General features: G+C 39.6%; 1 protein-coding gene across 2 annotated transcripts; it reads left to right on the forward strand.

Annotated features, from left to right (window-relative positions):
• The first annotated feature begins 1,198 nt into the window (after nt 1–1,198).
• Nucleotides 1,199–18,916, forward strand: mfn2 (mitofusin 2). Of its 2 annotated transcripts, none has more exons than XM_006641963.3 (18): nt 1,199–1,562; nt 5,738–5,913; nt 6,329–6,464; nt 7,168–7,330; nt 8,363–8,487; nt 8,721–8,829; nt 9,227–9,334; nt 9,753–9,906; nt 10,185–10,252; nt 10,348–10,469; nt 11,446–11,572; nt 11,695–11,799; nt 12,445–12,547; nt 13,398–13,618; nt 13,944–14,099; nt 14,424–14,620; nt 15,209–15,343; nt 16,799–18,916. In XM_006641963.3, exons 2-18 carry the CDS (start codon nt 5,742–5,744, stop codon nt 16,866–16,868), a joined length of 2,271 nt encoding a protein of 756 aa, XP_006642026.1. In that variant the 5' UTR covers nt 1,199–1,562; nt 5,738–5,741; the 3' UTR covers nt 16,869–18,916. The 2 variants fall into 2 exon arrangements, with proteins under 2 accessions (XP_006642026.1, XP_015192748.1); XM_015337262.2 differs by lacking the exon at nt 1,199–1,562 and adding an exon at nt 3,566–3,697.
• Nucleotides 18,917–27,731: the final 8,815 nt, after the last annotated feature.

Genomic DNA, 27,731 nt, shown 5'->3' on the forward strand with positions numbered 1-27,731 from the left:
CAAGGAAAACTAGATGGCTGTTGTGCTGGTAAAATAGTAGGTGACAGTTGTCCCTCTGGAACTGAATTTCCACACCAATGCCCCTGACAGAGAGGTGTGTGCAGTACTGCCAGGACTGTACATAGTGCTGTTGGGGGTCCCTATAGCCTATGGACGGCTCTGCTGTAGGAGACATTAATGTGAAGTCCTGGCTACTCGATCATCTAATGAAATCCCAAAGAACCTGTCATACGGCACTTTTCTCAGCGTACCCCATGGCACACTGGTGCACTGCTGGCTTTGTTTAAGAAACAGTAAAATTTCAATGTGCCAATTTCACACTAGTGTAAATCATTTTCTGCACAATGGTAATGATGCCCTTGATGAAGCCACAAAAATGTTTTGCAAATGGCACCTGCAGCAGAATTCTTAAGTCATATGGTGGTAGGCACCAGGTTAAACACAGGGGTGTGTTAGCTCTGGTGTTTTGGTGATCTTCATTCTGGGCTTTCCATAACCTGATCTCCTTAAAGCCCCCCTTAATTCAATTGGTGAAGTAATAACTCACTTCTCCAGCTGATCTGTTGTGTGGTATGGCTGTTGGCACATAATGGCTGTCACAGCACCTAGGTGAGTGCTGAACGGTAGTTTGTATGTAAGCTGTTAGTATGAGCTTAAAAACACAATAAATTATACATCTTAAACCTTAATGGCCTGATTTTGTAGTTGAGTTTGTTTAAACATAAAACAAGAAGAATTGCCACTATTGTAGGTCATCATTCACATCTGACTCTGTCAAGACAAATTCTTAACAAGTGTCCACCTCGATTCTGCATTACATTTTTTTTCCTAGCTCCTCACTCAAGCCGAGACTGAGTTCATAGAGTTCTTCTACTGGGAGGACCTTGAACTCTCAACAGGCCATAAAGAATTAAATATGATACAGATAATAGCTAAATATGAGGCTGCAATCAGCACAAAATTGCACAGATCGCGATGAATTTGCAGACATGGTGTTTTTTTTTACAATTTGAGCAAATAAATGCACAGTTATTACAATACATACGAGGTTACACATCAGCTCAGTATAGAGGACTGTTTATTGCCGAATAAGTTCTCAATTAAAACAAGAGTAATTCATCAGAAAAAGAGACGTCCAAACCCTCCCTCACCAGCGCTCTTTGTCGCTTTTATTGAACGTACTAGCCTCCTTTTGGTGTCGCAGTTGATGACGTATCGGGCGTTAATGGCTGACAGGGAGTGAGAGTGAGGGACTGAAGGTGAAGGAGGCATGATACATGTGAAATTTCAGCTATAATTGGAAGGGCCCAAGGGATCTCTTTCGGACTTAAAGTAAAAAAAGTGGAACCAACGAAAGAGTCGGGAAAAAGTGCTTCGCCTCGCCCGCAGAGGAGCTGGTCCCTCGATCGAACCAAGTATCTACGCCAGTTGTGGGAAAGTGACCCAGCCGTAACAATATAACGATCTTCTACCAGAAAGGTTATCCAGATTAGATTTAGTTCGGCAGAGCATAACGCAAAGCTCAAAATGCAAGACCTGTGATCCACGCCTTACCCTTAAAGGTACAGTAAGAAATACAAGTTATTTCTAATATGTATAAACAAACCACGGTATTGCATAGTTGGGTCACGTAGCTGTTTAAATAGATGTTTGATTAGTTCCATGTATACAGTAATATATAGTTACTATTCGTTAAAACCTCCACCCTGCAGGATAATTAAAGGCCTAGTGCTTTCCATAGTTTTTTAGCCACTTGCTCGGCCTTTCACGATGTTACAGTGGAACAAATAACAGCTTTTGTATTGGTTGAAACAGCAGAACCTATCGGGCACCGGTGCATATGTACAGTAACTGCTTCTGTTTAACACCGCTCTCCTGGGTAACAGGTTCAGTAATTGCCCAAGTTAAATGAAATGTTGAAATGGTTATATTTTTGTTCACGATGATATCCTGCTGCCTTACATTGGTTTTTCTAAATTTTAAACAAATAGGAGCATCCTTAAGTCGAGTGCAAGGTGGATTCAAGCGAGGGCCTCAGATTTTTACTTTTTTTTCTTTTAGCAAGATCAGGGAAATGTATTGCTTGACAAGTATTTCTGATCACCTCTAAGAGTAATGTGAACTAGACGACGTTACAGCATCTACTGTAGAGTACTGCTGTGTTAAGGAAGCAGACAAGGAATCTCTTTTATTGCAGATGATACCGTGAAGTTTCACGTTAAGGTTTAAATAAACGAATCATATTTTGATATATACTATTTCTATAGAATATGAGAATTTTTATTGGGTGGGGGGTGGTTTTCAGTACGTTTTTTAAGCTTCTTGGTTGCATTTTCTAGCTGTTATTAAATGCATTTTAATTGGAAAATGTTAAGTTCTATCTGTACTGTCTCTCTAGGGGGTGGTTGTGCACTGTTTATTATTTATTATGATTTTTTGTGCAGTTCTCTTTTTTAAATACATTTTGTGAATGTATAATGGTGAAGCTGTAGTTTATTGTTTTGAGAGAATTTGCTAGGTCTTTAAAATACTCAATAAATTCATCTTGAAAAGTGCACTGTGGAATGCAGGAATATAATAAGCGCTTTTTTTCCATGGTAACTAGGGAGTTTCCAGTTGTCTCTGGGCTGACTTGCCCATCGGTGACTGCAATCAGGGAATGTGGGTGAAAGGTTGCATGGGGCTGAATATTATTAGCTGTGAACTGAGGGAAGTTTAACCCTTCAAACAGCAAGCAGAGAGAGCAGGTTGTGGTCTGTACTAACAGAATATGAGTGTGTGCATTTAACCACGTGAGAAGTAGATAACAATAAGCATCTATTTCCTTCCTTGTCCTTGCAAGAAAATAACATTTTGTGCATCATTAGTGGGTTATGCTCTAAAAGCAGTTTTTTATATTTTAATCTTTATCATCATTATCATCATGCTTACACATCTTAGTAGGAGGCCATGATTGGTAAAGGCCAGGACACCAACACCCCTACTAACTACTAACACCCCTACTCTTTTCAAGAAACACCCTGGGAGTTTTAATGATCACGGAGAGTCAGGACTTCGGCTTTTTGTGTAATCTTTTCGTCTTTCTTTGGCTGATCTTTAGATACCCATTAGCTTTGTGTGGGCTAGAAAATTAACAATGAGAAGGACATGCCGGATGTTTTGTATCTGCATTCCTTCGTGTTTGGGAGTCTCGGCCATGTTTGGAGTCTCGTCCACAAAGCTGTGCCCTATGCACCGATATTGAACAGAACCTGTGCATTCTGTAGCTTCATATTGTTTCCCCAGAGATGTGTGTGGTGTCTCTGAGGAGGTGTGTCTGCAGTCACTTGCACAAGAGGGCAGACAATTGGATGTTTATTTGACCCAGCCTAGTGCATGTCAGAAAGAGAGGCCCGGGCAAGTTATGCTGTCTGAGTGGTCCTGCCATTCTTACAGAACTTTCACCTCCCCTCCTGGCAGGAAAGAAAGTCACGCGCAGCACTTATCCTTGCTCTCCGTCTCTCTGTCGGGCTGCTGGATTTAAACTTGGTAATGCTGCCTTGCAAGGCTAGGTTAAGAGAAGTGATGATTGGTGCGCTCAGCAGCCGTGCAGATGCATGTGGAGCAGGCACACAGGACTGCAAAGACAGGACCAGGGTTGGGGGAAAGGCTATGGTTGATTCACCGGTTCTCTGGAAGAAGCAAAAGGCCTGACAAGGTGAGAGGCTCGTTGGTAAATGATCCTGATAGTGATAAGAGTTTGTCGGGATATTTGTGTTTCCAAGAGTTTGCAAGATTTTGCACCAGACTCTAATAATTCAAACACAGCTTTTTGTGCCTGCCTTGAGGTTCTGAATACAAAACTGTATAACTGTCCATCAGATGTTTAGTATAATAGCAGGTGACTTTTTGACATGCTTTGATCCACATTCTCTGCATTGTTGTTGGTTCACACATGTCATGATCAATTACTTTGTCGTAATTGATTGATTACTTTGTTGCATGCATCATACTGAGTTTCGTCTTTATCTGGTGGTGGCGGCTCTGAACCACTGTAAAGGAGAACCATGAATTTGAGTCTTGGGGAATGTCAGTCATACAAAGGCTGTGTGATTGGACTCCCTGCAGCAGGAAGTGAGCTGGACATTTCCCAAGAACCCTTTCAAGGTGACTCTCTCACAGATAGTGTGGGCCTGCAGTCCATCCCTATAAAGAACAGTCTGGCTCTCACGATAACAGAGATGAAAGTCAGGGAAACGTTTGTTTATTCATTCAGCAATAGAAAAGATTAGTTGAGACCTTTTGTTTAATGAGATCGGGGATTTTGATCATGGCCCTGCTGCACTACTGTTGCCAAAGGAAGACTTACTCTGAGTTCAAGTCAAGTAAAATCAGTTGTATGTGAACTTTACATTTATTTATGTGTCCTTATATGGATTTAAGTATACAGAAAAAAAATATTCTTGACATGTTTATAAAGTACTATGAAGAAATACACCCAAGAATTATTCAAAGAGTATTAAGGGGTACTTTCTCTAAAAGCAACAGTCATCTTCTTTGGGGGAAAAAAAGGGTTTTGAGAATCAAAGAATATTCTCATCATGAGAAACATAATAAATTTGATAAACTGTGTGGTTAATACACAAAATACTGTAAATGCTTGCTAAAATATCTCTAAAGCAAATCCTTTTAAAGTACAGGAAATAACAGTGAATGCCACCTGAGAACCATGACAAGCTGTACCAAGAATATTCTTAAGATATTTTTCTGACTATTGTTATTTCATTTTTCAGTTCTGTAGAACTTTTGAGCACACCAAGTATTTTGTAGTATCACCACCACGCATGATACTACAAAATGGATGTTTTTAGTACGAATGTTTTCTACCTGCAGGTTAGTTATATTGTAGTATAACAGAGCTTCAGCCAAGTGATTTCTTGTCTTTAGTGAAAAGAGTTTTTATGCCTGGTTTACCGGAGAAAATCTCATTTATGCTGAATTTTGGGCTCTTCTGTGAAATATTAGACTTTTGTGTGTCACCAGTGATCTTTGCTTATCGCTTTCTTACGCCTCATAAAGAGTCGTTGCCTTTATGAGAAAGAGACTATGGCAGTATTACTGTATTGTATTGAAGTAGCAGTTGTTTAAATTTTAATAGTGTTACCTAAGCAACGACCGGATTTTGTGACCTACAAATGAACTTCATCAGAGTTAACTTCATTATAATTACATTGCCATGCTTGCTTGTATTTGTGAACACATTTTCCAGGAATAAAATCTAGGCTGAATCTCCTAATTTGTGTCAAGGTTATTCAGATGGCACAGATATCTCTTTGGAAATTTAGAGAAACTTCGAACAGCTTGCATAATTAATTCTAGCTCAAGGTCGGAGGCCTTAAAATTCTCCCAGTGCAAGTATCCGCTGACTAATTTCTGTTTTGTGTTAATATTATTCTTTTAGTATTGTAAGAAATGTTTGACAGTAAAATTCCTTCCTTTTTATGAAATAATTACTCTTCCGAAATGCAGTCTGAGACTGCAGTTCATCTTCAGCTACTGAGTGAAGTATTCTGTTGTGTGCTCTTGCTGTATGAGACCACACAACTGTTTTTGGACAAGCCCTTAATCACCTTTCCTGAGTTTCTACTAAAAAAACTAGATGGCAGAGTTTTAGTTATGTTAAAAAGTCAAATCCATTGGAAGAGGACCAAGAGTGCAGACACAGGAATGAACCAGTTTTGGTTTCTTTGTTTTACAGCGCGATGTCTCTGATTTTCTCTCGTACCAACACTGCGATCAGCAAGAAGGACAAGAGACTAATGGCGGAGGTGAATGCCTCGCCTCTCAAGCACTTCGTCACCGCCAAGAAGAAAATCAACGGTATCTTTGAGCAGCTGGGTGCCTACATCAAGGAGAGCTCGGCCTTCCTTGAAGGTAAGCATCTTCTACTGCCCATCGCAATATTCCAGTGAGGCTTCACAGGTGGCCTGAATGCCTGTTTCATTGGTGGTCACGTAGACAGTTGTTTTCTGAAACAAGGTAATCACACAGTTAATTTGTTAACCTAAATATTTGCATCTATGCAGTGGCCTTTTCCTTTAATTTTCATGTTTTTGTTTCATTGCTTTCAGTAAATGCATATTTCTTTTCCACTTTTTTTCCCAGTGTTTTGAGTTTGAGTTGAGCATTGAGTACTCAAAAAGTAAGAATTGGGGGAATTTTAAATTGGAATGGTACTGAACCGTTTGAACTCTCCTTTTGAAGCCTGGCATGCAACTCTTAACTCTGATTGCAGTTGTCCACTTTTTTTTTTGTATTGTGATTTTCTTGGAAATGAATTTTTCTGCAGAGACATACAAGAATGAGGATTTGGACCCTATTGCCACAGAGGAGCAGGTGATGGAGGTGAAAGGTTATCTGTCCAAGGTTGCAGGGATCGGCGAGGTTTTGGCCAGGAGACACATGAAAGTGGCCTTTTTTGGGAGGTAAAGCACAGTGTATATTTCACAGGGCAATATTGCTGTGTTTTATTGAAATTCGGATTAGGTTATTCATATGGGGGATCTCGGTTTCTCATATGGATGTAAAAACGCTTGATTATTGCCCACAGTATTTCACGTCCTGTACACTGCAATCCTGCTGCATCAAAACCTTCTGATACAGTAGATAAAACATAGGGTATCATTTTAGGAGTACAAACTACTTAGACCGAAACTCCGAAAGAGGTGAAAACTCCTGTGACCTTTCTCTAAACTATTAAAGCCAGCTTTCATTATTTCTGTGTTTGTTTTGTCTTTGAAAAAGCTGAGTATTTTCTCATAAATGTTTTTAGAAATATTATAAGGAGATTATATTTCTATATATTTATAAGGAGATCTCTAGCTAAAATTCTTTAATAAAATGAGAAAATGCATTAAATACAGTAACTTGGTCAGGTTCCCCCTTTAATTTTATAGTTAACGAGGAGAGTACATTCTGGAAATGGACAAATTTTTACTTTGAACTTAAATGTTTGGAAATTTTAAACTGAAGGCTTTTACTTCCAAGACATTTAATGTTTAAACAGGCTGTCAAAGCAATAATTTCTGTCCTGGCCGAATGGATGTGCTGATCAGGTAATTTAATCTTGTCTGGTTGAATCACCCCTACCCCCGCCTGCGTGACACGTCTGTATTGCCCTCCCGACAGGACGAGCAACGGGAAGAGCTCAGTGATCAATGCGATGCTCTGGGACAAGGTCCTGCCCTCGGGCATCGGGCACACCACCAACTGCTTCCTGCGAGTGGAGGGCACCGATGGCAACGACTCCTACCTGCTGACTGAGGGCTCGGAGGAGAGGAAGAGTGTCAATGTAAGCTACAGCAAGGGCGTCCTGTTGAGCAGTGATTCCTACTCTCCGAGGAAGTAGTCTTTCCTCTCATAGTCACGGACACAGGAGTGTGGCTCAACCACGCAAAAATATTTATTTAAAACTAGATCAATATCTATAAAAATAGATCATCTGTATATAGTTACACTATTGTGTTCTAAAAAGTGCTATAGGGAGTGAATGTAATACATGTTATACTCTGTAGTTTATCAGTTAATTTGATTAAAAAAATTATTATGCATTTCGGTTCACTTACTTTGTATGTTGGTTCACTTATAACCCAACACTTAGTTTATATTTAAGAATGTAAAAAGATACGTTTGATTTCACAATGAGCAATAACACCCAGGCTGGTAAAAACATCATGCACAAAAATGTCCACCAAGTATAACTTAATTAAATTGATTCTGGCATACGTGAATTTCAAATGGATGTCACACCCTAAGACTGAAGAAGCTGCTAAAGGGAACAGGAGATATTGGCATGGGAGCAAATAGTGGCAGTTGAATAAAATGATTAAAACCTTGACATGGTCTGAGATGGACCGTTTGTGGTAATATGTATGGATGCATGTGACCCCTTCATAACATTTCTGGAGGGTATGTTTTACCTTTTAAATATAAAGGGTAAGAGAACCTGTTGCCCTGTGTCTTTTAGGGACACCTGCCCCGCCTCAGGCCAGCTAATGAGTTTGCCATACCCTGACATGGAAATACTGTACATAGCTAAGATTGTTCTAGGTAAAACAAAAAGGGTCAGTTCAACTTTTTCAGCAGTATATTTGGAAACATATGCCTCAAAACAGTTTTACGGTGACAGTTATTTTCACAGCACATACTGCGAAAAGAAGAAAAGGACGTCCTAAGCCCGATGGCATGAATGTTTGTGTTTAAGGAATCTGATTTAAGATTAAGAAGATTCTGAAGTGACTGGTTTGCACACCCCTGATCGGAGTGCCTTTCTGTGCGAGTGCCCAGTTAGTGAGTGCCCGTCTTCTCTCTGCTTGCCTGTCAGACGGTGAACCAGCTGGCTCATGCCCTCCACCAGGACGAACACCTGGACGCGGGCAGTCTGGTGTGTGTCATGTGGCCCAAGGCCAAGTGCGCCCTGCTGCGTGATGACCTGGTGCTCGTGGACAGGTAGGGTCTCGTTGCTTAGAAGCGGCAATGTTGCCATTTCTGAGCATCATTTGAAAAATCTGTTTGTTTTGTACACACAGAAAGTTACATAGAAAAACATTCGTGCAGCTGGTCTGCGTTTTTTTTCCCGGCCTGGATTGCCTTCAGTTTGGGTTCAGTCTAGTTGCTTAGCCTGTGTTTGCTGTGTGCTGGGCCTGATGCTCTATTCTCTCATCCCAAATGCGTGTTTCCAGCCCTGGGATTGATGTCACCACCGAGCTGGACAGCTGGATTGACAAGTTCTGCCTGGACGCCGATGTGTTTGTGTTGGTGGCCAATTCCGAGTCAACACTGATGCAGACGGTGAGAAGGACATGTGGGATCTAATACAAACAGATTGTGACGCTGGAAAAAGATGGAAGATAAAAACGTCCTGTTTTTGTTTCCCCAATATTAAGTCCCTGAGGTACAGTGATTATGATAAGGCTAACTATAGTCTGCTGATGTCAAAGAGAAATCAGATTGATAAATGGCATATCGTTTATTAGTCAGCCAAAGAAAGAGCTGCTGACACTGAGAATATATAGTCTAAGAGATTACTTCATAGTATTATATAACAAAAATGAACATTAGACAGATTTGTTAAATATTGTTCCACTGATCTTATCTGGTACTCTGCTGATGTATTATTACCCTCTCCACCATACACCACTATGTTTCAATTCCACCTTAAAGCCTTTCTTCTGTGGTCTAACTTTAGGAAAAGCAGTTTTTCCACAAAGTGAATGAGCGCCTTTCCCGACCAAATATCTTCATACTGAATAACCGCTGGGACGCCTCGGCCTCTGAGCCCGAGTACATGGAGGAGGTAAGGAGAAGGCAGCGCATGACGTCAGTGCTCACACTGTGCCTGCTGTTAAGGCACATTTAAACTTCTTTCTACCTACAAGCCATATTGTTTTCTAACTCATTCTGCATGTCCTGTGCTAAGTTATATGCGAGACAGATAACTTTTGCGAGATTAGAGGAACTGTAGAACTATATTTCGTTCATGTGTACTTTGTATTTGATTGGTTTTCTTGTGAAAATATCATCAGGGGTACAAAACCAGAGATGAGGCGATCAGACTTAAGTTCAAGGTCGAAGAAGGTCTTGTTTCTGAAGCCTGTGTCACTGGGCTGCAGGCACTGAGCTGTGGTTTTCATGGCCTGGGGTAGGACGAGCGAGATGGTCAGGCCAGGAGGTGGTGGTGGGGGTGAGTTCAGTCTCTCCGTGCTGTCGTGTAGGTACGCCATCAGCACATGGACCGCTGCACCAGCTTCCTGGTGGACGAGCTGGCCGTGGTGGACCGTGCTCAGGCCAGCGACCGCATCTTCTTCGTGTCGGCCAAGGAGGTCCTGCAGGCCCGTATCCAGAAGGCCCAGGGGATGCCAGAAGGAGGTAGATTGTTCAGTGCCTCGCTGTGCGGCGTCATAAATCACTAGCGTGGAAATCAATACGTCAAATCGGATCAGAACTTAGCGTGCTTGAAGTAATGATTTGGAAAGGACTACTTGGACGTTCTTGAATCGTTAGTTCTGTTTTATGTTAGGCTTGCTTTTCCACCAGCAGGTGAGGCAGACACCTTATTAATGGGGGGAATAATCCGATATCATACGTCATGTAATAATACAATATTGGTGATGACTAATCCCACTGTGTTTTACATTGTTTAATAGGAGGAGCGCTGGCTGAAGGGTTTCAAGCAAGAATGTTTGAGTTTCAGAACTTTGAGAGGCGGTTTGAGGTAAGCGAGCACTGTCGTTTCCTGATGTTGATAACGTCTGAAACGCCACTGCCGTGCAGTTTCTCAGAGGACGGTTTCGGCTTGCTCTTTTGAAGGAGTGCATCTCCCAGTCTGCAGTGAAGACCAAGTTTGAGCAACACACAGTGAGGGCCAAGCAGATATCGGAAACGCTGCGGCAGATCATGGATTCAGTTCACATCGCTGCACAAGAGCAAAGGTGGGCACGTTCCCCATTGTACTGCATCACGGGCACGTGTCACGCTATTTTTTTTAGGATTTGCTTGTTAGATATAAAACGTCTTTGCATTTGAGAGTATTAAAAAAAACAACTAAAACTAAATTAGTGTGTAAAACAAACTTGAATTTTTTACTTACTAATTAGGCCCACGTTTATCCCTAAATCCCTTAGAAAAGTAATGTATGTTTAAAGCAAGGTTTTTGAAACCTGTTCTGGAAGTGCTCAAGCTAGGGTTAGGGTTTGAACAGCACCTAGAGATGGTGTGATGCATTTGCTGTGCTTTAGGATGCATTTGAAATGCAGGAAAAGTGTTGTTTTGTTGTTTCCTTGAAAACGAACTTTGGCCCAATTTGGCAGTTTTTGCTAAGGCATGCATCTGTCAAAAATCAAAAGTTCGAAAACTCGCTTTCTACATGCTAAACTCTCTTATTTCTTGCATTTAAAACCAGACAGAATGATACATTTAGCTAACCTTTAGAGTTAATGTAATCCTAACCTGTACAAGGAATAAAACCTCCCAATTTTGCAGTTTGCGCCTGTCAATCAAAAAGGTCAAAAATCCAGTTTGAAAACTCACTTTTGGCTTATTTTATACACCTTTTAAGCAGCAGGTTACAAAAAATAGAAATAATGGAAAATTAAAAAAAGCTTCACAGTAGATACATTTAAAATACTGTAAAAAAACACTACTTTCAACGTTTTGTTTTCTGAACACTGTTTTAAGTGCCTAAATGTTTTGAATATGGGGCTAGTATGTTTAGAAAGTTAAAATATGGATTGATTCTGCATTGGCATCGACTTTAATTTTCCAAAATAATGTTTACTTGAAGAACCATTTATTTTTCAACAGGGAGTGTCATTAAGGTACAAGGTAGCTTTTATGTAGTTTTTTGAAGTGACTTGAAGGCTTTTCAAGTGACGTGACCAATGAGTCTTGCTGTCTTTGTGGCTTTAGGGTTCACTGCATGGAGACCAGAGAAGAGAGACAGGACAGGTTGGAGTTCATTGATAAGCAGCTGGATTTGCTGACCCTGGACTGTAAGAGTAAGATTAAGCAGATCACGGAGGAGGTGGAGAGGCAGGTAGGATATCTCAGTAGCCTTCAGAGATATACATATCCTCTACGTGAGATTTGCCACTTTTACTATAATCTGTTCCATGCTCCTATTTCAGTTCATGATATTTATATCTGTTTTGCTTAAAGGTGTCCAACGCGATGGCTGAAGAGATCCGGCGTCTGTATGTGTTGGTGGACGATTTCCACATGGATTTTCACCCTTCCCAAGTGGTTCTTAAGGTTTATAAGAATGTAAGTGCCCTGTGTTGTCCCACTGTTATTCTACTCCAGTTGTTGTTAGCAGTGCATTTTATATCACGTTTTGCTGGAGAATTAAAAGAGCGTGTGATCATGTGAGAAAATGAAACTTTACATCTTTAAATAGTGTAACCTATGCTTTTGTTTTACAGTATCCTCTGCTTGCTTTGCTGATAAGAGAACTGTTGCACTTGTGACTGTACATCATCTCATCTTTGTTCCATCTACAGATTTAAAGTCACAAAGAAAATGTAGCAGTGCTCCAGATTAGATGTTTTTGCATATGAAGATGTCATATTCTCACGCAGTTCTTCATTTGCTTGCATTTATTTTTACATTTTTATAAAAATTGATCTTTTCATACTGTAATTTTAGGATCGCATTGGAAAATGAACTGTTATCTTCACCCAACTCATGTAAAACAATATTGTGCCAGAAGTGTGGGGTTTTCCAATCTCCAGTATTCTTCGTCAGAATGGAAAGAAGGTTAAGATTAAAATGTGACATCTCCCACTGGCCTTGAAAATAATAGCACGACTTGTAATGGGGCTTTTCTTTTAGAGTTTTTTTGGGTGAGTTCTTCAAAAATGTTGAAAGTGAGTGCAGTGTGTTTTACCCTCTCCTCTTGGCCTGTCCCAGGAGCTCCACAAACACATCGAGGAGGGCCTGGGTAGGAATATGTCAGAGAGGTGCTCCAATGCCATCACCACTGCCCTACAGACCACCCAGACGGAGATGATTGGTCAGTCCCGCAGTCGGCCTTGCTGACTCTCCTCTCTTCATTACAGTGAAACCATATCTTCCATTAAAGCATATTAGATCCTGCTAATGCATTGTAGGTTATCATTTTTTAAATGAAGACCATCAATACATGGTGGCTTATGTTGTCTTGCATGTATTATGAAGAAATGACTTGTGTATTTATTGTAGTGGAAAATAAAAATGCTACCACAAAATGTAAAATGTTAAATTTAGGTTCCATGGGGTATTCAGAGGTTCTTACCAATTGAAGTGATTAATGCAAATTAGATTTCCAAGGTTGCTACGTAGTTAAACTTGTTAAGGTTTACAACTCCAGATGCTACTGTTTGAATCTAGGCCATGTTACCAGCCAAGCGCCTCAAGAGGCAGTGCACATCTGCCAGGGCTTCACCAGGATAGTGTTGGGATTAGTGGACCAGTAAGCTGCCAGGCACATAATGTCCTGATATGAAGTCAGTGAGGACTGGGCTATGGACTGGCCTGTCCTGTGTGGCCCTGTGAATCTTACAATGTGTCAAATGACCAATAATTCTGTAAGGGGGTGTGTTGTAGGAGCGTGTTCGGTACAATTCAGTTCAGGTTTTATCATCATCTGGGGGAGATTAGTTTTACAGCACAACAAGGAAGACAAACTTTACCAACAGAGAAGATAGTACAGTAGCATTACAGGAGATAAGAGAGTTATATAATTTACATCTTGTTCTCTTGTAAGTATTACTTGATTAGTAGTTGAGAGTCAGATCTTTACATTATGGGCGAGTCAGTTTTTTAACAAAATTAAGCTTGGGTATACAGAAGTAACTCTGCTGTTTTCTGCCCTGCTCTGACAGAGGGCTTGAAGCCCTTGCTGCCAGTCACAGTGCGGGAACAGGTAGACAAACTGGTCCCAAGGCAGTGCTTCAGCCTGAGTTACGACCTCAACTGTGACAAGCTCTGCAGTGACTTCCAGGAAGACGTTGGCTTCCACTTCTCCTTGGGTTGGACCATGCTGGTCAACCGCTTTCTGGGGCCCAAGAACACCCGCAGAGCACTCCTTGGATACAACGACCAGGTAAGGCCATGCTGCTTCGCGATTCTCTGCTCAGTACTTCCCATGTGTTCTCCAGTATCATGGCTTTGCTGTTAAAAAGCAACCATTTCAACATTCATCTTCATTGTGTATCTAACATCTGTACATCTGAGATCTCACCAGCTAAGTTTTCCTTTTTAGTCTAGAAGGAAAGAGAATCTTAACCTGGTAACAGGAACATAAAGCAGTCTAATGGGTTTACGTCTTGAGTGTTTGTTCTGTCGGTGAGCCCTTTCTGACAGAGCTATGAAGGTGGATCGCTCAGGTGTTCAGGTGTGTGTAAAAATCTTCTCTCCTGGCTTCACAGGTGCCGCGTCCCTTGGCCATCACCCCTGTCAGCACCAGCATGCCCCCCTTTCCTCAGGGCTCCCTGACTCAGGAGGAACTCATGGTCTCAATGGTGACCGGACTGGCATCATTGACCTCCAGAACATCAATGGGCATTATCGTCGTAGGAGGAGTGGTAAGTAGTCAAACGAGTGCCAGCAACACTCGTAGTAAGTTGGAGCAGCTGTCCTTAGGATTTAGAACCTGGACTGCTCCAAGAAAATACCATCTGTTATCCAGGTTAACTGGGGGAGAAGGGAATTTACAGAGACAGGAGGCTTTCTTCAGAACCCCAACCCAGTCTGCTTTCACCTTTATCTATTAGAGCTTCTTGATTTTAAGTTTTCAGTTCCAGGCTGAACTGTGTTCAGAAGTAGTCCATACAAACCCAGTCACCGAACAGACTTTCACGTGTCTGGAGACTGATGGTGACCTCGTCGTGCGTTTCCATGTGCCTCAGATTTGGAAAGCGGTGGGCTGGCGGCTGATCGCTCTGTCCGTGGGGCTGTACGGGCTCCTGTACATCTACGAGAGGCTTACGTGGACAAACAAGGCCAAGGAACGAGCATTTAAGCGTCAGTTTGTTGACTATGCCAGCGAGAAGCTGCAGCTCATTGTCAGCTACACCGGCTCCAACTGCAGCCACCAAGTCCAGCAGTGAGTTATCTGTATTCCCTTACTGTGTTTAATTTTCTTTAAAGAAGCAGCTCAGCAGTTCTCTCAGTAAATAAAGCCAAGAAGTAAGAATTTATAGGCTTTCCATTGCACTATTTTTATTTAATCTAGTTGTTAATTGAGTTCTAACTGGAGGTTACTAAGCATGACACTTGGATTTCAACCAACAGAAGATGTGCTAGGACCTGTTTAATATCCAAAATGGGATTTTTTTACAAAAACAAATCTAAAATATTGCTGCATATTCATCATGAAACAGTAGTCTTTCCAAGATGGTAAAGGGCTGATGCTGCCCTCTAGTGGAAGGAGACTGCTTTGTAAAAAATCAGTGTTAACTGGTCCAAGGTCTTATCCAGCCATTTCTTGTAAGAATCCAGGGTACCAGCTGTAACAATGGCTACAAGAGGCTATTGATTCGCATCTAAGTGATTATGCATAATGTTTTTGTGATAGAAAGTACATAAGATAAAACAAGTGAGGTGCTACCAAAGAGTCTACATCGATTACCTGAATGACTGTTCTCCAGCTGTGAGCAGCGCCACACTAATCGCATGTTGTTGTGCCACGTAGGGAGCTGGCGGGCACGTTCGCACAGCTGTGCCAGCAGGTAGACGTGACTCGCCAGAACCTTGAAGATGAGATCAAAGAGATGAACGCGAAGATCGAGCTGCTGGACTCCCTGCAGAGCAAGGCCAAGCTGCTGCGGTAAGGACAGCACGCGGGCTCGGCCAGACGGGCTCTCACTGGGCCCTCTGCTTCCACTGACGGCCTCTACTGTGAGGCTATATGATGCTTTTTTCACAGAGGGGTGCCCTGGTCCCATACTGTGATTTTTTGTTAATAATAATAACAACAGTAATTCCTTATGCTAATATAGCGCTTTTCTAGACACTCCACTCAAAGCACTTTACAAGTAATGGGGACCCCCCTCCCCCGCCCCCACCTGGGTGATGTGACAGCAGCCATAGTGCGCCAGTACGCTCACCACACACCAGATATCAGTGTGGAGGAGAACAGAGTGATGAAGCCAGTTCAGAGATTATTAGGAGGCCATGGTTGGTAAACGGCAGGAGAAAATTTGGCCAGGACACCAGAATAACACCCCTACATTTTAAAGAAGTGCCCTGGGATTTTTAATGACTACAGAGAGTCAGGACCTCGGTTTTACGTTTTATCTGAAGGACAGCCCCTTTTTTTGTAGTATAGTGTCCCCATCACTATACTGGGGCATTAGGACACCGGGTGAGCGCCCCCTATTGGTCCCATTTAGGTACTGTCCAGACTCAGACATGCTTAGCTTCAGTGGGTTGCCAGTTGCGAGTTGCAGGTTGATACAGCTGCCGATGTTCTACTTTGTTAATAGCTAATTATCTCAGTGATCAACAAAACATCCTGATCATTTGCTGATGGTTGATTAGAGTAAAGTTTAAAACCTTCAGGATTCAGCCCATCATTACGAGAATTTAATAACTCTCCTCTTTTTGTTTTTGCGGTTCTCTATAAAAATCTGCAGTTATTTGCAATCATATTGTTGAGACATAATCTGTTGAGCATTTAATCTCTTTGTAATAGTATCTTAATGTTTGTATTTGTTTTTGCTGTCCTGGATATTTAATTACAAAAGAAAACTAAAGCACATATAACCATCGAATATTCTGAAATCCATAGGCTTTTGAAAGCGGCGGATTCAGTATTGTTTAAGCCATGAACAGCTTGGCTATTCTTTTTACTACACAATCTTTAAAGCAAAGTGTTTAAAGTAGTATTAAATTCTTGAGTGAAATGGAGAAACAGTGGTTAAAATGCTGCTTTAAGGCGCCTACATCCTTGGTTTGATTCTGGTTTGTAGTGTCTTTTGTGTGAAGTTTGTATGTTCTCCCCATATTCACTTGAGTTTTCTTTACGTGTTCCAGTTTCTCATCAAATTGTACTGGTTAGGGTTAACTGGTGTCTCTAAATTGTCAGTGTGCTTGTGTGTGTGCCCTGCAATTGACTGGTGTCCTTTCTAAGGTGTAGCCGTGCTGGAAGAATGGTTGAATGTTATTCAGGTCTTGGCAGTAACAGCAGCTGTACCTGTCTTGGTGTGCATGACTTGGATTCTTTGATGCTGTCTTAACCTCCTAAGTGTTGTTTTACTTACCATTCTTTTTTGGATTTCAGGAACAAAGCAGGCTGGCTGGACAGCGAGTTGAACATGTTCACCCAGCAGTACCTGCAGCAGGGTCGATAGAGCCAAGTGAGAGAGAGAGAGAGCCCAGAGAGATTCGACTGGAATAGCTAGGCTTTGTACCAAAATCTTCGTAAAATGGGCCAGGAACCTTCACACTGGCCAGAAGGTGGACTGCAAATGATTCACTTTCTAGCTTGGACAATTTATGAGATTCGTCTGGTCATTAATTTTTGGCATTTGATATTTTTGTTTCATGCTTTTATAAGTTGATAAATAAGTAATATCAATTACATGTGTTGCCATTGGAGAGAGATATTTCTTAAGTAACTTGTTTATTTGCTGGGTCTTTTAAGTATTGTTTGTAATTTATAATTAAACTGCCTTTTTAAGTATTGTAGGTGCCACCTTGTGGATAAAGGTAACTTAAAAGCACTAGATTATCCTATATAGCCATGCATATTTCGAGTCTAATGTTTGGTTTTGGAAGTAATATTTCTGTTTGTTATATGTCTGCACAGTTTGGCTGAATTCAGTCCTGCTAAAAGAGTGCATGTCTTGACTGTACATAATTAATTTAATGTCAGGCCTAATGGTTGCAAAGCACTATGCTTTTGAAAAGTCTGATTATTTTTGTAGAATGTGCCTACAAGTCCCAGGTCTTTAGCTGTAAAAATGTATTTACAATCTGTGTGGAAAGTACAATGTAATATTATCATAATTGTTTTCCATTTATATCTGATTTATTGAACTTGAAATGCAAACCAGTGTCCCCCCTCTACATCCCTTCTGTTCCACAGTGGAGTCCGAGCCTCTTTGTTTATGCAGTCACCAAGTGAAGCAAAACAATGTTCTCATTCTGCCTCACTTCACTACACAGAAAAAGAGAAAAGCTTATTTCAGTCTGCATTAAAATAGCAAATGAATTGGTGAACCTAATATGAGCCAAGACAATAATTTGAGAGAGTAATATTTAAAAGGCAGCTGCCGGAAAGGACGTTAATAAAAACAAGATGACTCAGACCTTTTTGACTTTTGCATAGGATGCACTTAAGCAAACTTAAAATATTCTTTATTTCACAATGATATTTCACATATGTTGGTTAAGGTACATGATACATTTTTATAGTGGTAGTTTAATTTTAGCTTTTGCACTTCAGAGATCACAGAAAACAGGCTTTATTACCAGGAGAGACAGAATAAAAAAGAAGATATAGGTGGGACTTTTCCTGTAGTGCTGATGAGCCGTGCAGTAAATTGTGTCCAAGAAGAAAGGATTTGTGCTTTATTAAAGAAGTCTCTGAAATTGTTTTTATGTGGAATTGTAAAAGAAAGTTAAGTATGAAGAATGGTAACACTAATTTACGGCTGTAGGAAGACAAGTTGTATTTTTACTTCATCGTGTTGAGGGTGCTTAGTTTTACCAGTACATTCACTGGACTAGCTCTGATGAATGGAGTCGCATTGTGTGATGTGATATCCTTGATGCTGGTCTGAGAGAATTATCTCAAGGGATTTATCTTTTGTGAACTGCTTTCAGTTTTAAAAGCAAGGAAATGTATGCACCTGGAGGTATTGAGAGGAGGAACTGGGAAATGTTTGAAATATGGTAGCTCTTAAGATTTGTAGAACACTTGACAAAGGTATCGGCACAATTCTGGCTCTTTTTAAAATACTCCGAAAGCTGTATCAATTTCTACATTTAGCAGAAGTTTTTTTTCAGTCAGAGAGACGGATCCCAAGAAGACATTCAAGCAGGTGTCTTTATTTCTTTATATTTTCTTTCATTTGACACTGGAGTGTGGTTGGTGCCAACTGATTTGAGTGACTCCGAAGAAAGCTTCAGGAGCACAAAATGCACTTTATGTTTTGCTGCTTGATTTAAACAATTTCCTTGTAATTGTATCTTATTTTATGTTTTTTTTGTATTCTTGTATCCGATGCCGCATTCTTTCTTGAGTGACCAAGCTAGGTAAAGTAAATTATTTACTACCTAAGGAGTGTTAAGGTACAGTGTGGTCTTTCTTATGGTAGATGTGCATGCAGTGGCTGTAGTACTCCTTTGCAGTTCTAATTGTAAAAGGAACATCTAATAAAAATAAGCACGATTACTTTGTATGTGTTCTTCAGTCCTTGTTGATCATCGTGTCGGGATAAGACTTCTCTGCTTTCAGCTATGGGTGATTCCTCTTTTGAGAGCTCAGGGAAACCAGGGGAAAGTACCTTTCAGTGGTGGGTGAAAAAGCCACTTGCCCTTCAAGTAGAAAATAACTACAGCTGTGCTTTCATCAATGAACAGCACTGCATTTGTTTTGTCCTCACTAAGTTACATGTTTCAAATCGATTCCAATGCAACCCTGGTCCTCTCAGTTAGAAAATGTAAATTGATTTTTTTTTTAAACTATGTATTTTATTTCTTTTTATTCAGTCTGATCTCCCATCAATCTCAATTATTTGAAGTTTTCTTTATTAGAAACTTGCAAAAGAATCTGTTTTCTTAAGGTGATTTTCCATTTCTGCAACATTGCAGAAGCTAAGATTATAGTTCAGATTGGAAGAGAGTAATGTTGTGACACTCTTCATTATCCGTCCCTTAACAGTCTTCTAAGTGATTTATCTAGAGCCCAGAGAGAGGCCAACAAGCTCTTGAGACCATGTGGCCGCGATCTCCAGTCCTTCTTGCAGATGCAAATAGCAAAAATGAAAAGCAAGGGGTGATCTCCAACTTCCAGAAAATAATTCTCTATTTCCTCATTCCTTCTTTCCAAAGAGATTCGTATCACTCAGACAACAGTCTGAATCAGTGCAGTACTTCTGTCAATGCAAAGCTGTTTCAGCACCAATTGATATCAAGGATAATTTTAGCATGAAAATATGAGACTGTTTTCTCAATAATTACCACTTGTAATTAACCAGCAGTAATTACAAATGCACTTAAACCATTACTATTAGATTAATTTCTCACATTCAAAATTCCAGTCAATTTGCAACTCAGAGATGTGGTGTGTTTTAGGAAATAGAGGAGGGTTAGAACAATCGATCTTGATAAAAGTTATAAGGTTAAAGATTTTTATTGTTGAACCAATGTTGGGTTTCGTCTCTTTTGTCCAAATGGTATCGGTTTTGTTATTTTGGGAATAAGGAATTATTTTGTGACCCTTTGCGTTTGAGTGTGTCCTTGCTTTTGGTTTATGTGATACAAATGGAACGTGGCACCTTTTTATTTTCAGATTGTATCGGACTGTGGATGAGAAGACCACCGGACAACAGACTTTTCTGTATCTGTATGCAGGTTTGGTAGCAAATGACCAACCAAAAGCTTACCAGATTTTGTGCCTTTTTTTTACCCAGAACACTATCCTAGAATTTGTATTTAAGGTGATGCAGGATCAAGTAGGCCTGGCTTCAGGTAGGTGACACCACGATCAGCTGGTTCTTGCTTGGTTGATAAGTTCTGTGCCAGAGGGACTTCGTGCTCAATCCTTAGCTCAGGGTCCATGGTTTAGTAAATGTAGCTTTTAGAGATTAAGCCCCTTTTCCTTTGGCACCAAAATTAGGCTTTGAGGAGATCTTTTGGTCAGTAGTCTTGGGTATTCATCAAATTCGTGCCCCTAAGTCACACTCCTTAATATTTACTTTCTTCTCTGATCCAGCGTAGGTAATTAAATATGATGGTTAATGAAATTTAGCCTCCAGTCTGCCAACCTTCCCAATATTTTTTGAATGTATTTGTGAATTAATATTCTCTGCTGTACTTTATGATAATGAGTCCTAACACATGACACCTGTCATGGGCTGTAAATTATAATATAATACTTAATTAAAGCAAAAGTAATTAAAGGGATTTTAATTAGAAACAGGAAAAGGATGCCAAAAGCAGAAAAATGTAGGACTGTTTTTTATAAAGAATACTTTTTTGATTGAGTTGCTTAATGGAAAAATTAATCTTATTTCAATAAAGCATTTGTACATTTTATGGGCAAAGTTAGGCAATAAAGTCAGGGTTAAATGAAGTACTTAAATGAACATCTCACAAAGTTTATAAAACTTGCACTTTTTCTTTGGTGATTTAAAAATGCTAAATCCAGCACATCAAGAGTAATAACTGGATTATAAACTGTGCCCTAAATGTTCCTCATGGGATGAAGTGACTGTCTTGATTTTAATCATGTTATTAGATTTTCCTGGTTGCGAGTTGAGAACACCTTAAGCTAAAAATGATGACACAAAGTATTGAGAACATTTGCATACTGCAATATGTGATGTTGATAAGCAATTCTGGTTCTACAGAATGGTATCTTCCTTTGAGGGGACATACCTAGCAAGGAGGGCACCCCATAAGTGAAGAACAAAACAAGACGTAACCTGTAGTGCTTGGATGCATTTTCTTTATGGATAATGAATGGTCTTTTAAATAATTATATACAGAGCACACTGGGAAAACACTGGCCCTGCTACAGTTGTTTTTGTGCAGCTAATTCTCTGCCAGCTCTAGGAGGTTCTGACCCACAATCCCTCTTTGAAAACGTGTTGTGGTCTGTTGGGTGGTGCCACCCCTGGTTGAACTGTTACAGCTGCAAAAACAAAAATAGCGTTGCTTCGTAATACAATTAATTAATCTAACCCCATTTACAGGATGAGTCAGATGATCCAATCGGTCAGAATGCCTTCCTCCTAGTTCATTTCCAATTCTCTGTGATGCGATTCTTAAGATTGTTTGGGCGAGCAAGAGGAGGATAGTTTGTGCGAGAGGAATTTCGGCCAATAACAAGCCGTCGTGCTTTGTACTGAAAATCTGAGAATCAGCCCTGACCTTTTCGGTAGTTTCCTATAGTCCTGGGCCTAATTAGTGTACTTTTCCTTGGAACCCGTTGCTTAACAGAAAAATAAGTCAGAGGCTTGAATGGTTTTTGCTTAGCTCAAATGCTCATCTAATTGTTTTTCTGTAGTTTTTTTTTAATTGAACTGTGTGTCAAAGCACATCATGGCGGATCACCATTTATCACCAGAGAAGAAAAAAAATGTTTTGCAGCATGCCATAACCCTAATTATCGTGCTGCCCATTACCTGAAATGCTGCCATTTATAACTGTGATGTTTTACTGTTCAAGCAGTAATTAAGTCGGTAACGAACTGCAGACCGCTGGGCCTTACCCTTCTCCCCGAGCTCATTTGCATGTTAATTATCATTAGTGGTAGGGGAAACAAGTCCTAAACAGCTTAATTAGTAGCTTAATCATTTTTTACATGAAATTTTCTCCCTGTTTTAATACTTTTTTGGCCGCAGGAATTTATTAAGTCAGATTATCGTAGGGTACCTTAGTTGCAGTTGTCGCTTGAAGCTCAGGGGTTGGAATTACTAAAGGAAGTCATGTTTCTAAAAGTGGCTAGAATAGTTTTCTTTCTCTTCCTCCATATATATGTACAGTACATGTAAGCCTATATTTTGAGTTACTTCTGTGGTTATAAGTAGAAGACAATACTTCATATTTTAGTAACGAAAGACCAGACAACTGAACTTCAAACTATTGATTAAGCAATATGATGGAGTTCTGTTATTGAATTAACCTGGAAACTTGATTTGGAAGATCTGTGAAAACTTAACTACGTTATCTTAAAATTAGAATTGCAATTTACAAAATGTACTCATCTATTTGCAGTGAGGTCAGTTGCTAGATTAAAGTATTGTAATACACGCGCATGTTACCAGAGTCAGTGTAGATAACGCGAGTGAAGATATTAAGCTCTCTACCATACGCGTCTTCATATACTAAATAACAGTGTGGATTAGAAAACGTTGAATAACGGTACCGTGGATCAAGCTGTTATATAAAAAAAAATCTTTGCATTTTTATGCAATTTGCTATAGTCTTTAGTCCTTTAATTTTTAGTGTGGACGCACGCTTTCTCTTCATGTATTATTATATCAGACCCAAGAAACGCGTTTTTTAATATGGTTAGAGACATCATACTCGACCGAAAATATGTGACAAACGAATGCCATGTTTTCTTTCACCAAAAGAGGGCGACAAAACACCGTCTCTGTGGGACTAGTGACCTTCAAAGCTTTTTAAAAACGCGGTGTAACCGATGTTTTTCAGCTTTGCCAGCTGGTCTCGTCTGGTATTGAACTTTCTAGTACCGCTTTCAGTGGCTTGTACTTTTTTATTTGCTGAGAAAAATCCTATTTATAATTCAGCACTGCCGAAAACACAAAGCAGAACTTTTTAAGGAAGGAGGCAGAACAAAAGGTGTTTTAAAAATAAAAGCAGCAGGTTTAGACTAGGACTACCTCAGTGTTTATTTGACTATGGCAGTGAACCTTTACAGTGCGGCTTGTGGAGACTTTACAGGAATCTTTGCGGCCTAACAGTTATGTTTTCTCAAGAAGCCTAACAAAATTTCAGAAAAGGAGAATGAAACTCCTTCACAAATGTATTACTGCAGGTGCCAGTGCACAGTAAATAGTTCCCTACGTAGCCTTGATGAATTTACAAAAGCATTCTACAGATTCTGCTGGTCAATACCATACTTACCACTCTGATAGGTTGCACACTACTTACTTTAATCAGTTTTTATAATTCATGTTATAAATATATATAAAGCATAGGTGATCATTCCTGGTCTCTGAAAAAAGACAGCTCTACAGATCTTACTTAACCACTTAAAATATCAGCTTTCAGAGACACGGTGTGAAATTTGAAATATGGAATTTTGCACACACTTTTTGCACAGTTTAGTAAGTTAAATACTCAATTAACTCTGCAGTCCTTGAGAGCTACCGGATGTTGGCATTTTCATTTCAGACAATCCCCAAAGTGCTCATTTTGAACAAATCGTCAGCTTCAGTGGTTTTTCTAAGTGTATAGAAGCTGACGGTTTTGGAATGAAACCTGCTGGACTCTGGCTCTCTAGAGCCAATAACCAAGTAATCTGTGTATCTCTTTGCCAATTTAAGATACAAGCAACATGTTCAGGCTGTTGAGCTTTCAAAATAATAGAATGTACCAATTATAAACGATACAGTAAAAAGCACTCAAGTATCAGGGATATAATTAAATACAAACAAATCAAAAAGTGAATGCCTTTTTCTAGGGCAGAAAACAAGAAAAAACACTCTCAAAATTACAACAAAGATCATTATGCTCCCAGGTAACACTTTTTTATGGGATGTTTTTTTTTCTCTGTGGTCTGTGGACAAGACTACAGCAGATCTATGCAAAGGGACTGAGCTCAGACAGTTTCAGAGAACTACTCTTTGCCCTTAACTCATCACATTTGGAAAATATCCAGGTTATTGTAGATGTTCTAAAACTTTCTGGAGATTACAAACCGGGCGTTAACCAACACAAGCTTTGCTCTCCTACTGTATATATTAAAGCAGGCGATGTCTCTATCACATCAATAACTGCACATCAGTGACACCGACAGATTTTTCAGTCACCATTGATGTCCATCGACTGCCAGGGGAAATCTTCAATTCACATTAAAAAACTAACACTATTCTAACTAGATCTCATTTCCTATAGGGGAAACACACAAATATATTCCAAAAAACGTTGCACCAAGTGTTTTACGTACAGATGATATCCCTTAATTATTGCCACTGTCCTAGAAATAGAGGTAGTCTAAAGTTGTTTTAGCTTTATAGTATGTAATGTGAATAGTATATCTAGTATAAGAAAAAAAAGTTCAACCTAGCTGAATATCCATAAATTCAATTTATTCTATAAAATGCAGTTATCTATAAAGACAAAATTTCAAATTTTAAAAATATTTCGTGGAATTATATATTTTCTGCGCTAAATGACGACGTTCAAGGTACGCAAACGCAAGCAAATATTACTGCCAATACTGGTGTGGCTCTTATGGTTTCACAAACACCTACATTAATTTACAGATGAATGTCTGGTACTCGTTAGATTTCTGAAAACACCAATGAGACAATCGCTATTAAACATCCCAAAAGCACTTATAACAAAACTGCGTTGTCCAAAGAAGTTCATATTTTTTTTTCTTTTACATAATGTAAGCTAAACCACAAAACTCAGTAGTTTATTAGACAGCCAAGCTCGAGGACTTGATTAATTCCTACCCGGAGGATTTCTGAAGTCATGGGGAAAAACAAACTATTTTTCTAATTAAATAAAGGCGGCGCGAGTGGCCATTGAGGTCCCCCCAGAAGATTGTCCCATCAGGCACGAGACAGGGTGACTAATGATTTTATTTTTATCATTAAATAGAATTATAGGCTGTTACTTAAAGCTTCTGGGAGCCTAATTGAAAGATAACCATTTCTTCTTAATTTGCTTTTCGCTACTTAAGGATTAACATTGGATTTCTGAAGTGAGAAATGGAATTATACATTTTATTAAGTAAATTAAGATTTGACTTATAAGATAAAGCACCGTAATCGTCCTGCTCAGTACAAAGCTTTTGCTGTGTTTGGCGTCGTAGTGAATTACACTGTTGTTAAATTCAACACCTTTTTGCCCTTTTTCTTATAAGTTCAGTTCCTACAAAGCTACAAGCTCCAAACGATCCAACACTGAAAAATAGTTTGGAAGTAGCTGTTTTAAAAATGGAGATCGGTGTTTTTTTTTTAGACATTTTAGGTGGTGTTTATTTTTAAGCAATATTGTAATCTTAAGTGCAATAGGTTACGTGAATATAAGACAAACCAAATATGGTCTGATATGTTTTAACATTACAATAAATGGCTTTACAGTAACATCTGGAGAGAGATAAGAAAAATTACACACGTTTTAATGATTAAAGAAATATATTGGCATATTCAGCCTAGCCAGTGAAGTGTATATTTTCTACCATGTAAGGAATTTTTGTATCAATGAATTTGTTACACCTGTAAATCACTCTTAACTTTATCCTGTTAGGATGCAACAACAAGAAAAACATAAATTCACGCAGTTACTGTGAGATAAGTTTACTGTTTCGACGTAAAACGTCACAACTATGGCAAAATCCATAAACACGAACCCAGTGTCTTAATGCATATTATCACAATATCACTGCTTTTAAAGGGGTCTCCAGTCCAGGTCCTTGATAGCAGTTGTGTCTCTTTCAATCTTCAGCACCTGAAGAGGTGAGAGACGTCTTTGGTTTTGGAATGAAAACCTTTTACCAGGACTGGAGGCTCATGGTGCAGGATAGTAATTCATATCTCAGAAGGAAGACTGTTGAGGCTTATTTTGATGTTTTGAGGAGAATGGAAAGTAATCTCACATACTATTCATAATAAGGGAGCATATGCATATCACAAATTGACAATTGACAGCATTGACAATGCTGAAGCATAGGATAGAATTTGAAAAGAGAGATGAAACCAATTACCACGAGCTGGAGCTGCTGGTTTTGTCAAACTGGCTTGATGGTGTCTTTGGACAGAGGAAAAAAAAACACTGAGGAAACAAAATGTGGTTAATTGTGTACCCTGATTTCCCCCACAACTTCGCAAAAGCGCATGATCTTTATGTTATGTCTTGGTATTTCGCTTTCGTGGCTTTAGGGCCACGATTATCTGGAGGCTTTGTCATGGTCATTCACACTGTCGCAGGAAACCTCTACTGCCTTATCATGAGAGGACCGCGTGGTTGACTGCTGTGTGGAGGTAAGATCTGTGTTTTCATTTGGTTCTTTTCACCAGAATCCATAGCATATCAACAATGGCAAATGGCTTATGAACCCTTTTGCAAATCAGTGCCCTTTTTCTACCTTGTTACTCTGAGTAAAAATTGTCACCTACCCTGATATGCCTTTTAGTTAAGGAGCAGTGATGTGACATGCCTCAGTAGTGCGTTAGTTGACCAAGTACCTGGTCTGGAGTGCTCTAGTGCTCTGTGGTCTCAGTCATGTGTTGAACAGTATCCTCTTTTCTTACTCTGTCTGTACTTCTCAGTCTCTCTTTCACATACTGTATATAGTATGCAAAGGAACAAGTGATAGGTTTATTCCATGCTGAAAAAAAGAAGAAAGAGAACACAACGTTTCACCTGAAGAAGGCTCCACGGCCGAAACGTTGTGTTCTCTTTCTTCTTTTTTTCAGCATGGAATAAACCTATTACTTGTTCCTTTGCAGCCTACGCATGCTGAAGCAGCTACCCACCTGTATATAGTATGTCTGTGTTTATTTAAAATCCCAGCTTCTCTAAACCTTTTCAAAATCCCATTTAAAAGATTAGCCTCATTCACAGCTGTTTAGGGGAATTCTGTATGTGGACCACAGCATAGTTGCTGACAGGGATGATAAAATAGGCAATAACATCCTATCCTGCATTCCACCTGAGAAGTATTTGTTAGGTTTGACCTTTTGTATGCTCATGTGCTGTACCTGTGTCTGTGTAGCTGCTGCAAATAAAATCCTCTTAACTCAAGGAACTGTTCTTAACTGGTGTACATATAACAGTCTCACTAAATGGATGGCCTGATTTTTTCTGAAGGTCGCTTGTGTTACTGCCACTGCACAGTACAGTATGTTACATGAAGTTATACAATGTGTATATATGATGTTGATGTTTCAAGCTTATGAAATTACTAAAGTTTGAGGTTTTAAGTATTCCCATTAATATTATTGACTAAAATATAAATAAATTGCATCAGGGCCAAACATATTCAGTGCGAGGCAGAGAGGGATTCAAAATAAGAAATGCATTCTTACGTCGCCAACATAGCTCAGTACATATTCGGCCAAGGAAAAGAAAGAAAATCTCCCCGGTGACTCCATTTATAAGTAAACCAGTGAAAAGATCATTTTGGAAAATAACAGAGACACAGGGACTCAGCAGTTTTATCCCACTGTCTGTTTGTGTATTGTGTTTCTCTAAGACAAGTAAAAAAGAAAAGCCCTTTTTATTTCAAAGTGGCCGTGGTGTTAAGCCTCATAGTGTGTTCCTTCATTTTCCCCCTGAAA

Source organism: Lepisosteus oculatus, chromosome 25, assembly GCF_040954835.1.
Source record: "Lepisosteus oculatus isolate fLepOcu1 chromosome 25, fLepOcu1.hap2, whole genome shotgun sequence".
NCBI lineage: Eukaryota > Metazoa > Chordata > Actinopteri > Semionotiformes > Lepisosteidae > Lepisosteus > Lepisosteus oculatus.

Bases quoted from the DNA above. Each gene is read 5' to 3' on its own strand.
- mfn2 (XM_006641963.3), top strand. From the start codon at position 5,742: ATGTCTCTGATTTTCTCTCGTACCAACACTGCGATCAGCAAGAAGGAC. The intron at 11,573-11,694 runs GTAGGATATCTC...TTTTGCTTAAAG, and splicing joins CGGAGGAGGTGGAGAGGCAG to GTGTCCAACGCGATGGCTGA. The intron at 14,100-14,423 runs GTAAGTAGTCAA...CATGTGCCTCAG, and splicing joins TTATCGTCGTAGGAGGAGTG to ATTTGGAAAGCGGTGGGCTG.